A 13,478-nucleotide genomic window follows, 5' to 3' on the forward strand; every position below is an offset into this window, starting at 1 on the left:
ATAAACAGGTAGTGTTTCTTTTATATTTACAGGTAATGAATTCCAGATTTTAGGGCCTTTTATGTGCATTGAGTTTTTGCATAGCATGAGATGGACACGAGGAACATCAAAGAGTGATCTGTGCCTTGTGTTATGGTCATGTGTTCTGTTGAGGTTGGCAAGGAGATGTTTGAGGGGAGGGTTAATATCAGAGTTAAGTGTTCTGTATGTAATAGGTGCAGTAATAAGTATGGATGTTTTGTATGGTGAGTAGGTTTAGTGTTTTGAATATTGGTGGAGTGTGCTGCCTGTAGTGGGAATGTGTTATCATTCTGGCTGCAGCCTTTTGTTGGGTAATTAGTGGTCTGAGATGGTTAATTGTTGTTGAGCCCCATGCACAAATTCCATAGGTGAGATAGGGGTAAATAAGAGTGATATAGGGCCAGGAGGGCTGACTGTGGAACGTAGTACCATATCTTCGATAGTATGCCTACGGTCTTGGAAATTTTCTTAGAAATTTGTTGTATATGTGCATGAAATTTGAGTCTATTATCAAGGTGGATTCCTAAGAATTTTCCCTCTGTTAGCTTTGTGATAGGTGATCCATTTATCATTATGTTAAGAGGGACGTCTGTAGCTCTGTTACCAAACTGAATGAAGTAGGTTTTGTCAATGTTTAGTGTAAGTTTGTTAGTCCTCATCCAGGTAGATATTTTCTGTAATTCGCTATTTACAGTATTGGCTAGCATGACTGGGCTCGGGTGAGAGAAGATGTATGTAGTGTCATCTGCAAATAGTGTGGGTTTGAGTAATTGCGAAGCATTTGGTAGGTCATTTTTGTAAAGGAGAAAGAGAAGAGGGCCAAGGACACATAAGAAAGGAGGAACACTGCAGCAGGCCTGTTGGCCCATACTAGGCAGGTCCTTTACAATCCATCCCACTAACAAAACATTTGCCCAACCCAATTTTCAATGCTACCCAAGAAATAAGATCTGATAACTCTATCCACTCATTTTCAAGTCCCACTCAAATCCAACCCCTCTCACTCATATATTTATCCAACCTAAATTTGAAGCTACCCAAAGTCCTAGCCTCAATAACCCAACTAGGTAGACTGTTCCACTCATCAACTACCCTATTTCCAAACCAATGCTTTCCTATGTCCTTTCTAAATCTAAACTTGTCTAATTTAAATCCATTACTGAGGGGTTCTCTCTTGGAGAGACATCCTCAAGACCTTATTAATATCCCCTTTATTAACACCCATCTTCCACTTATACACTTCGATCATGTCTCCCCTCATTCTTCGTCTAACAAGTGAATGTAATTTAAGAGTCTTCAATCTTTCTTGATAAGGAAGATTTCTAATGCTATGTATTAATTTAGTCATTCTAAGCGGGAGAATAACGACATAATACACCAATGCTTCACACGGGATGGGAAAATTCTTGTTAGGAAAACAAATGTAGGTCAACTGTACACAATCACAAATGAGAATGATCTATCACAATTTCTCAGGGATACTAATCTTACAGAGAATAACTAAACAATGTCCAACTTAAAAGCCTACGTAGTGTAGTGTATGTTTAGCTCCATTATTGTTCAAATTTCATTGTACAATCTCTTAGTACTTAAATAATCAACTACCTCATTTTGTGATTTTACTAGTAAGCATAAGTCACCTTATGTAATTTTCTTATTTACTATTGTTTGCTTAAACATTAGCTGAATTGATACTTTCTCTGTCCATATTACTACCTCTTATTTTTTTTTAAATACTATCAATTGATATTACTTACTAAAATTAATAATTATCATTTTTACTATAATTTCAAGTTACTCTTAAAATTTTTGACATTTAATAACCATTACTTTTCTAATTACCTTTACCTGTTTTAATACCACATTTACTATCTTAGAGTACTCTTAATTACCTTGTACTGCCATATAACCTCTAGTATAACTACCAGTGCAATATTGAATGAAATAAACATTACTTTTTCACTTTTTTTGTAATCATTATTACTTACTAAAATTTTATTAAACACCATATTTACTACCAGTCAATTTTACTTTTGTACATTAAACATTATTTGATACTTCCCATAACATTTTGTTGCCAAATTTTCAAGTTTGTATATTCAACTCTAACCTTTATATTATCCTTTGTACCTGTGTACCTGTGTACCTGTCTACCATCTTACTATTATATTATAACCAAGATATTACTATTGTTATTTTTTACTATTATTCTTTTGGTACTTTAATTGTGAATTTTATTTTGTCAATTTAAATCTAGTTATACTCTTGATCTTGTCAACAACCTATACCAGACTCTAGTGCAATTGCAAGTACCATTTCAATTTGTATTTTTATATTATAAGTTTATATTATAATTCCTACTCTAAGATTGTTTTCATATCTTAGTGACTATATTGTGTGTGCAATTAGTGTATATTTCAATTATATTATTGTTCAAGGCCCTTAGCTATCTTTTGCTAACTAGTACCAACTACCTCATATATCTTTTTTTTTTTCTACATTTTTTATTCTTTTGCTACCTTAACTTGTATATTTTATCTTGTCAATTTAAATCTAGTTATACTCTAATTCTTGTAAACAACTTATATAACACCTTAGTGCAATTGCAATTGAGAGTCTTGTGCCTTTTTTATATTATTAGATTAAACTCAGTTGTACTATAGTCAATACCAAATTCATTATATTAGACCATATTGCAATTACGAGTGAGAGACTGGTGCTATTTTTAATTTGAATTTTTATATTATTAGATTAAATCTAGTTGTACTATAGCTCATTCTAGCTCAAAACATAGACTCCACAAAAGTCATTATATTAGACCTTAGTGCAATTACAAGTGAGAGTCTTGTTCTATTTTAAATTTGTATTTTTATATTACTAGTTTATACCTAGTTGTACTTTAGTTCATTCCAGCACAACACATAGACAACATCAACTTCATTATGTGTAGTAGTGACTATAATCTATATGACCAAAATACTCTAGCTATATACTTATCCAAGCTTCCCACCACTACAGATATCAGTACCAGAACTCAACACATAACTCAGGATATAAATAACCATAATTTAAACCTAGAAGATGATTGATCACGTTGACCCTGATCTAAACCTCCATAATCTGACACCCAATCAAAACCTATTGGAAAGTAACTGCCTTTATTACACAGCATCACAAGCCAGCACTATCCTAAACAATGCTAAAAGCCTATCAGTACTTAACTACAACATCAGGTCCTTAAGCAAACACTATGATGACCTCCTGGCACTCCTTGAATCACTAAAGACACCCTTCTCCTGCATTATTCTTACTGAGACCTGGCTTAAGCAGGACACAATAGATATCTACCCTCTACCAGGATACACAGCAATTCACAACTGCAGACCAAACCAAGTTGGGGGTGGTATTGCAATCTATTACTCTAACCAATTATCTTGTATTAGCACCACTTGCTTTAGTGATGAATATGGGGAATACATTTTTGCTAATTTTACTGTAAAAAACCTTAAGACACCTATAACAATCGGTGCCATTTACCGGATACTTCACACAAACATCCCAAATTTCAGTGAGAAATTAAAGTCACTAATAACAAACAGACAAATGAATAAGCACCACCTTCTCTTAGCTGGAGACTTCAACATCAATCTTGGCTTACTAGATGATCAGCCTGTAACTGATTTCATCAACAATATGAACAACACACTTCTCATACCAACAATAATTAAACCAACCAGGCTCACTGAGACAAGTGCAACCATAATAGACCACATATGGACCAATATACTAGCCCCCCTTAAATCAGGGATAATCACAGATAGCACTACAGACCACTACCCTACCTTCCTCCTGACAAACATTAATAAACCACCACTTGAATAGAACAAAGTCTCATTTAGACTCCATGACGAGGCCTCAATAAGGAAGTTCACAACTGACCTAGAGATTGTTGACTGGCCTACAGAATTCTCCAAGGCCAATGGTATTGATGACTGGACAGACATTTTTCTTAACAAATTACTTAGACTATACAACAAACATTGTCCTATAAAAACGAAACAGATCACAAACAAACGACTTGGTTGCCCATGGCTAACCAGCACCATTCTGAAATCCATTGACAAGAAACACCAATATGAAAAGCAATATAGACAGGGCTTAATACACAAAGATATTCTTAAACACTATTTATCAGTTCTCACCAAAGTAATAAAGAAAGCCAAACAACTATACTACTCCAGTAGATTCACAGACACTAGAGGAGATATAAAAAAGACCTGGAAAACACTCTCTCAGATTCTAGGGACCCACAAACTGAAAAAAAACAAAAATATTGTCCTAACTAAACCTAATGAAACACCACTACATCCCACTGACACAGCTAACAAGATAAATGACTTCTTCTCAACCATAGGATCTAATCTCGCCGATAAAATCCCACATACTAATGCCCATGCCGGGTACTACCTAGATGGGAATTTCCCAAATTCCTTCTATCTTGCACCAACTGAGCCCTCGGAAGTCACCGAGATTATAAAGTCACTTAAAAACAACTCAGGGAATCTGTCTAATGTCCCACCATTACTGTATAAGCGAGCGGCCCATATCCTTTCGCATGCTATTTCATTACTTTTTAACAAGTCACTAGAAACTAGCACCTTCCCGAAACTACTCAAGATGGCAAGGGTTACACCAATACATAAAGGTGGTGACCCTACAGACTTAAACAACTATAGGCCAATATCAAACTTACCATTGCTATCCAAAATCTTTGAGAAACTCGTGCACAGGAGACTATATTCATTTATAACAGCACAAAACATACTCAACCCCTGCCAATTTGGATTTAGGAAAAATAAAAGCACTAATGATGCAATCATAAAAATGCTAGATTTGCTTTACACAGCATTGGAAAATAAGGAATATCCACTAGGAATTTTTATTGACCTAAGAAAAGCTTTTGACACAGTAGACCACGACATCCTACTCCACAAACTTGACCGTTACGGTATAAGAGGCCATGCGCTTGCTTATTTCAAATCTTACCTTACTAATAGGTATCAGTATGTTACCATTAAAGACACAGCATCAACAACACGGCCACTTGATACTGGAGTTCCGCAGGGAAGTGTCCTTGATACCCTGCTCTTCCTCATATACATCAATGATCTTCCAAACGTATCCCAACACCTGAAACCCATTCTCTTTGCTGACGACACGACTTATTTCATCTCTCACCCTAATCTTGCCACCCTCAACACCATTGTTAACGAGGAGCTGATCAAAATATCGACTTGGATGACAGCCAATAAACTTACGCTTAACACTGACAAAACCTACTATATTATGTTTGGTAGCAGAGCAGGAGATGCACAAATTAACATTAGGATCGACAACACTCTAATTACCAGACATAATGAGGGCAAATTCCTAGGTCTATACCTTGACAACAACCTGAATTTCAGCACCCATATCCAACACATAACCAAAAAAGTATCCAAAACAGTTGGGATCCTCTCCAAGATACGATACTACATGCCGCAAAATGCCCTTCTCACACTATACCACTCACTTATTTATCCATACCTCACCTATGCTATTTGTGCTTGGGGATCAACTGCAGCAACACACCTAAAGCCAATAATAACCCAACAAAAAGCTGCAGTAAGAATAATTACTAAATCCCATCCCTGACAACACACCCCCCCACTCTTCATAGATCTAAACTTACTCCCTGTTCAGTACATCCACACTTACTATTGTGCAATCTACATCTACAGGACCTTAAACTCCAATATCAACCTTGACCTAAAACGCTTTCTTGATAGTTGTGACAGAACCCACAGGCATAACACCAGACACAAACATCTCTACGACATTCCCCATGTCCGACTAAACCTTTAAAAAATTCAATGTATGTCAAAGGCCCTAAAATCTGGAACACCCTACCTGAGAACTCTAGAACTGCAGACACATTCATCACCTTCAAAACTACCATTAGAAAACATCTTATCTCCCTGATAAACCCCATTAACTAACTACACGAATACCACCTGGTGGTTCACACTTACACTCACTCACCCATTTGACCATAAACAGAAATATTAATCTCAATCTTAAAATAATGAATCCTGTGATACTCCAATACTGAAACTATGTACTGTGCCAAAACAAAAGCATTCACATTGCTAAACTCACAAACTAGTATTTAGTCACTTAGCCATAATACCAACTTACCTCATAATTTGTAATATTTTAAAATAAAGAATTAAACTAAGTCTGCCCGAAATGCCTAGCCATGCTAGGCGTTCTAGTGGTACACTCTGTAATCATTATTTAACTACATGTAAACCACACAACAACCAAATTCTGTAAATTCAACATTGTAATCTTTATAGAGAATGAACTTTGAATTTGAATTTGAATAGTGTAATATGGAGACCAGAACTGAGCTGCATAATCTAGGTGAGGCCTTACTAATGATAAGAACATAAGAACATGAGAAAGACCTGCCTGGTATAGGCCAGTAGGCCTGCTTTAGTGTCACTCCTTTCTTATGTTCTTATGTTGGTTTCAGGTAAAGGTGACTGCATACAAGGGTCACTTGGGTAAGGAAGCACTGTGTTCTACTGATGTAGGAGAGCCCTTGGCAACGATAACTCATCTGAGGCACTATGTGGCCCCTGGCGTGCAGCGCATTCCTGTACATTACAAGAAAGTTCGTGGATGTCTCTTCCTACCCCCAGGTGAGCCTTGAAAATGTTTTACAGACAGAGTTTGCAATCTTGGCTTATATATCAGAGATTATTTTGCCAGTCATGCCAAGTGTAAATTCACTTTTGAAATAACTGTGAAAGTGAGTCTGAGCATGATAAGATCAATGTACTTCGCTGATAATATTGTGGTGCCCCGTGGCTTGGTGGCTATCACTTCACACGGCGAGGGTCTGGGTTTGATTCCCAGCGAGGTTAAAAACACTGGGCGTGTTTCTTTACACTGGTTGTCTATGTTCCCATCAGTAAAATGGGTACCTGGGAGCTAGTCGACTGGTGTGGGTTGCATCCTGGGACTAAACTGACCTAATTTGCCCAAAATGCTCTGCATATCAAGTGGCTTTCTATTCAAGTCTCTACTTAAAAATCACCTACTCACCCACAAGTAAATAAATACTGAATAATTGTATCTCATAAATGTTTAACCTGTGACCCAATCAAACTTTGTTATTTTTAATTACATTACCTAACAGAATACTCCATTCTACTGAATGCACAGCAACACAGTAAATGACCATATGACCTGTCTTTGAAATACTCATTTGTGGTTAATTGTTATCTGTTTACAATAATGTTTACTACTGAATATATCATTGCTTAGTTAATCTTAAGTTAATTTTAAGCCTGCCCATAATGCTCTGCATACAAGGGGCTTTGGCATGGTACACTTAACCACTGTATTTTTTTGTACTTCAATGTTTTTTTTTTTTTTTTTTTTTAACAAACCGGCTGTATCCCACCAAGGCAGGGTGGGCCAAAAAGAAAAACAAAAATTTCTCTTTTAAATTTAGTAAATTATACGGGAGAAGGGGTTATTATTATTATTATTATTATTATTATTACAATTTACCTAGGTTTGGCAGGAATAAGCTAAATTATATTATGCTAATTTTAACAAGTTTAGGTAATATTGCAGCAGTCAGAATGATAACAAATTCCTACTCCTGACAGCATACTCCACCAATATTCAAAAGTCTAAATCTGCTCACTTTTAAGAACATCCATACTTATTCATGTGCCTACTACATACACAGAACAATACATGCAAACATAAACCCTCCACTCAAACTTTTCCTCACCAATCTTAACAAGACACACGACCATAACACAAGACACAGATCTCTTTTTGATGTACCCCATGTCCATATCACACTGTAAAAACTCTATGCACATAAAGGGCCCCAAAATTTGGAATTCATTACCAGAAAATACCAAAGTAACTCGATCTGAAAATCAATTTACGACTCTTCTCAAAAACCACCTAATCACCCTAGACTAAATACTCAATATCTAACTCTACCAATAAATCTACCAATTACCTAAATCTTAAAACTTCATGACTAGACAACCAAGCTCATATATTGACAAATTATCACATAAAGTATACATACCTACCAAAACCAGTATTACCCTTCACCAAATTGTAGCATTCTTATACTGTAAACTACTGAAAACTACTACTGAATCATGTTTCATAAAAGCATTTTTGAATACATGAATATATCCTTTGTGTAAATTAGATTCACTTATTAATAGAACTACTGTACAACTATGCTGATTTCTTTAGTGATAAGTAGTCAGTAAGCCATTGAATTAAATCAGCCCATAATGCCTAGGCATAATCGAGGCTCTCTTTGCACTGCAGCCCATCATTGTAAAAAAATATAATCTCAATGTACTACTTGCAAAGAAATAAATGAATCTGAATCTAAGTTGGAAAACTAATGAGCAATATAATTTTCTTTACAGCTTTAGAAAAGACACTTTATTGCAGAAAAAGATTTTATTGGGCTAACACTTCATTCTGGTGGAGCTTTATTAACCCTTTCACTGTTGTTCCTGTAATATTACTTTTCTGAAGCCAGTGTTGGTCCCATAATACTATGCCAAAACTCTACTGGCTTCTAATCTTGCGGGAGAAAGCTGGTGGGCCCACACATGAGAGAATGGATCTGCATGGTCAGTGTGTGCAGTAAAAAAAAACTCCTGCAGCAAGCAGTGCATAATGAGAAAAAAAACTGCAACTGTGTTTTTGGTTGAAAACAGCGATTTTGCAGTGTATTTTCGTATGGTATTTATGGTTGTATTCTTGTTTTCTTGGTCTCATTTGATAGAATGGGAGTTATTCTAGAGAAATAGAGATGATTTTCAATGGTTTACAGACTAAAGGTAGCTTGAAATTTGAGCTCAAGTAGCGGAAATGTTCGATTTTTGACGATGTTCAAGAGTAAACTAATCACGTCACTCTTCCAATTTTTTGTGTGAATAAAAATTCAACTTGGAAAGTAAGCATAATATAAGAGGGGCTTGGAGATGTGACTAATGAACAGAGAAAATGTTATTTTAGTGCAAGGAATGTTTGCATTGTTTATTCTAGACCTTATTTTGAAATTGGCCTTTCTTGAATTTTGTATGAAATTGGCCAAATTACCAGTTTCTGATCACTTTATTGGGTAGTTGAAATAGGTAAATGGGCAGTGTCTTGTACAGCCTCTCCTCACTTAATGACAGGGCTCCATTCCTAAGAGTAGGTCGGTAAGAGAATTGGTTGCTAAGTGAGGAACATACTATACTGGTAGTGGGTTTGTGTCAGTCATCTTTAGATTTTTTTTAATGCCACCTTTGCACCCTTTATAAGATTTCTGGTATATTTTTCAATATTTATACAGTAGTGTACTGTATTCTGTAATAAACAGAATAGAGGAAATCAACTCTAATACATATACATTATTTAGGTTTTCATACTGGTTGGAGAGCTAGTCGTAAGTCTGAGCAGTCAGTAAACAAGTACATTGTTAAGTGAGGAGAGGCTGTATTCAATCAGTAGAACAAAAGGAGTGCTAGAGAAATAGCTATGAATATAGTCGTCTGGAACAATGGAATTGGCCTAAAATAGGACTCAAAATGGGTGAAATCGCTGATGCATAAATGTCGCAGAGACTGCAAACTTCTTGAGAGTGTAATTCTGTAAGTTTTCCATCAAATTTCGTGCTATTAGTTTCTTTACCTTTGGAAAAGGATTCTCTATCATTTCATAAGAATTTTTTTTTTAAATTCTTCGACACAGAGAGCAAGTTTGGGAGTAGGGGTCACAACACTAAAGGGTTAAGTTATTTATTCTAGGTAAAGGTTTACCCGGCCAGAATGGTTCTACTATAAGCTTATTCCAAAATGTATTTTTTTTTTCAATATTGTTCACAGTATGCCATACAAATGCAGTATACTGTATTTGAAATGTTGATAGGAAATATGCAAGTCCAATTTATGTAGCATAGTGGATTTAACCACAGATATGTAACATATCACTGGAGGAAAGACATATGAACCATTACCCCTTTCAGGGTCCAGATCCCCAATCTGAAACTTGTCCACAGGGTCCAAGAATTTAAAAAAAAAAAATTTGTTAATTTTTCTTATGAAATGGTAGAGAATCTTTTTCTGAAGGTACTAAAGCAAAAATTTTGAAAACTGACAAAATTACGCTATCGTGAGTTTTGAGGTCTCAGTGATATTTACACATCAGCCAATTTCAGTGTTCCAGTTGACCAAATTCTTAACTATTTTGCTAGTATGCCTTCTGTTTTATCAATTAGGTACAAGAAACTACCTAATCAACTATTTCAACTACCCAATAAAGTGATCAGATATTGGTAATTTGGCCAATTTGACACAAATTTAAAAATATTCCAATTTGAAAATAGGGTCCAAAATAAACCATGCAGACATTCCTGGCACTAAAATAATATTTCCTCTGTTCATTAGTTATGTTTCCAGGCTTTACATATGAATTCCATTTTGAGTTTTTAGTCACACAAAGAATTTTTATTCACACAAAAAATAGAAGATTTACTCTCATGCAATATTGTAATAATTGTATAAATAGTATTATCAGTGCATTCATGAACACATATTAGACCCACTAGTTGACCTGGGAGGAGGAGGGTTATCACAGAACGAAGACTCCATGATGGTGGTACTTCTTTTTTATTATTATTTTAAAGAAAATAAAAAGAAAGACAGAAAGAAAAAAAAAAGAGGCAAAGCAGAGGGACAGTCACTAAAGGCATGAAAGGGTCATGAGTTCCCCCTCTCATCCGAGAGGACCTTGACATCACCATCAGTGAAGATGCAGTGTGAGACTCGTACCATACCCTACCCTTCACGCCAGTAAACCAGTGCTCTGGGATAGCAACCTCGCATTTACCGAGCCACCTTGGTGGACAAAACAGAAGGCAGTCAGAATCCCACCACAAAGCATACCTCCTTTGGCTGCCACCTCCCTGAACCGACAAGCAGCCTTTGGAGATACACCTGTCACCTGCAGGACACCCCACCCAACTTCTCGGAAATCCAGGAAGGGAGCAGGGCACCTCCAGATAATCTAGATTCCACGGCAAACTGCACCACACCCGAGGTATCTCATGGAGCGGGGTGAATCCCAGCACGCTTTCCCCTACCTGGAAACTGTAATGTCAAAGGGGAAGACCCCAGAGGCTACAAACAAGATGGGGAAAAGGGAGGGTTGAGAGGAGGGAGGAAAGGGAAAAAAGGGGGGATGGGGAGGATGGGATAGGGAAGGGAGGATTGGGGGGTATTTAGGTTCAGTCTGAGGAAGGAGACCAAAGGGTTTAATTCCTCAGACCAAGACCCTCATCGCCACATCAAGGAACCCCCCCTTGAAGAGGAGAGTGGCCTAGAGACGTGACTGATGAATAGAGAAAATGTTATTTTAGTGATAGGAATATTTGCATTGTTAATTCTAGACCCTATTTTGAAATTAGCCTTTCTTGAATTGTGCATGAAATTGGCCAAATTACCAATTTCTGATCATTTTGTTGGGTAGTTACAAATTTCATGGACCAGCACAACCAACATAACCCGAACCAGCATGGTTTTAGAGCAGGATGATCATGTCTGTCACAGCTGCTGAACCATTATGACAGAATTAAGGAGGCACTGGAAGACGACCAAAACGCAGATGTGATTTACACAGATTTTGCAATGACGTTTGGCAAATGCGATCATGGAGTGATAACGCACAAAATGAAGGCCATGGGCATTACGGGGAAGGTAGGCAGATGGATTTTCGGTTTCCTAACACACAGAACACAAAAAGTAGTAGTGAACAGGGCAAGATCCAGCATCAGCGAGGTCAAAAGCTCAGTGCCCCAAAGCACTGTCCTGGCACCTCTGCTGTTCCTCATCCTCATAGCAGACATAGACAAAAACACCCAGCACACTTTTGTATCATCATTTGCAGATGACACTAAAATAAGCATGAAAGTCAGTATGGTAGAGGACACTGAAAAAGTACAGGAAGACATAAACAGGGTTTTCCAGTGGGCAGTGAAAAACAACATGACGTTCAATGGTGATAAGTTCCAGCTGCTTAAGTATAGAAAGAATGAAGAACTCAAAAGGAGCACTATATAGAAAACTCAAGAGGGTCACCAAATAGAACGTAAGGAACACGTAAAAGACCTAGGAATAATTATGTCAGCGGACCTTTTTTTAAAGACTATAACAAGACAAAGATCACGACAGCCAGGAAGATGACTGGGTGGGTATTGAGAACTTTCAAAACAAGGGAAACAATGCCGATGGTGACACTCTTCAAATCGCTAGTGCTCCCTCACTTAGAATATTGCTCAGTGCTGACGGCCCTGTTCAGGGCAGGAGAAATATTGGAGCTGGAACAAATATAGAGATCGTTTACGGCTCACATTGAGCCAGTAAAGCACCTAAACTACTGGGAATGCCTGCAAGTCTTGAACATGTACTCATTGGAGTGGAAGGAGAGAGAGGTACATGATAATATATACCTGGAAGGTACTCGAGGGCTTGGTCCCAAATCTGCACACTGCCATAACAACATACTGGAGTGAGAGATATGGGAAGAAGTGTAAAACAAACCCAGTGAGGAGCAGGGGTGTGGTGGGGACAATAAGGGAACACTGTATCAACATCCGGGGTCCCAGACTTTTCAACATCTTACCAGAAGATATCAGAAACACTGCTGGAACAATTGTTGAAGCCTTCAAGAGGAAACTAGACAAGTATCTTCACCAGGTGCCAGATCAACCAGGCTCTGATGGATATGTGGGGCAGCGGGCCTCCAGCAGCAACAGCCTGGTTGACCAGGCGAGCACCAGAGGAACCTGGCCCATGGCCGGGCTCAGAGAGTAGATATACTCTCGAAATTCTTCAAAGGTATATCAAAGGTAGTTTAAATTGGTAAATGGGCAGTTTCTTGTACTCACTTGATAAAACAAAAGGAGTTCTAGTGAAATAGCTTTGAGTTTCGTCGACTGGAACAATGGAATTGGCTGAAAATAGGGCTCAAAGTGGGCAAAATCGCTGATGCTTAACCCTTTCAGGGTTGGTGCCGTACTAGTACGGCTTGCATGCCAGGGTTGGTGCTGTACTACCACGCATAAATTCTAGCAGCTTCAAATTAAGCGGGAAACAGCTGGTAGGCCTAGACATGAGAGAATGGGTCTGCATGGTCATTGTGCATGGTAGAAAAAAATTCTGGGACCCAGTGGTGCATTGTGGGAACACCATTTTAGTAGACCTTGTTCACCATGCCTCGCGGTAAGAAGCGCCTCACTCCTCGGGGAATTGGGACACTTTTGTTCCCCAGTGACAGTTCTAATACAGATGGAAGTGCCAGTGAAGATGAGT

General features: G+C 37.6%; 1 protein-coding gene across 13 annotated transcripts in view; it reads left to right on the plus strand.

Moving 5' to 3' along the window:
• LOC128685704 (acyl-coenzyme A thioesterase 1) overlaps nucleotides 1–13,478 on the plus strand; it is a 326,051-nt gene that overhangs the window by 95,701 nt on the left and 216,872 nt on the right. For all 13 annotated transcript variants that reach the window (XM_070088074.1, XM_070088077.1, XM_070088081.1 and 10 more), the window contains one exon: nucleotides 6,599–6,767. In XM_070088074.1, the coding sequence (XP_069944175.1) occupies nucleotides 6,599–6,767 (169 nt within the window). The remainder of the gene's footprint in view (nucleotides 1–6,598; nucleotides 6,768–13,478) is intronic.

This window comes from Cherax quadricarinatus, chromosome 23, assembly GCF_038502225.1.
Source record: "Cherax quadricarinatus isolate ZL_2023a chromosome 23, ASM3850222v1, whole genome shotgun sequence".
Lineage (NCBI taxonomy): Eukaryota > Metazoa > Arthropoda > Malacostraca > Decapoda > Parastacidae > Cherax > Cherax quadricarinatus.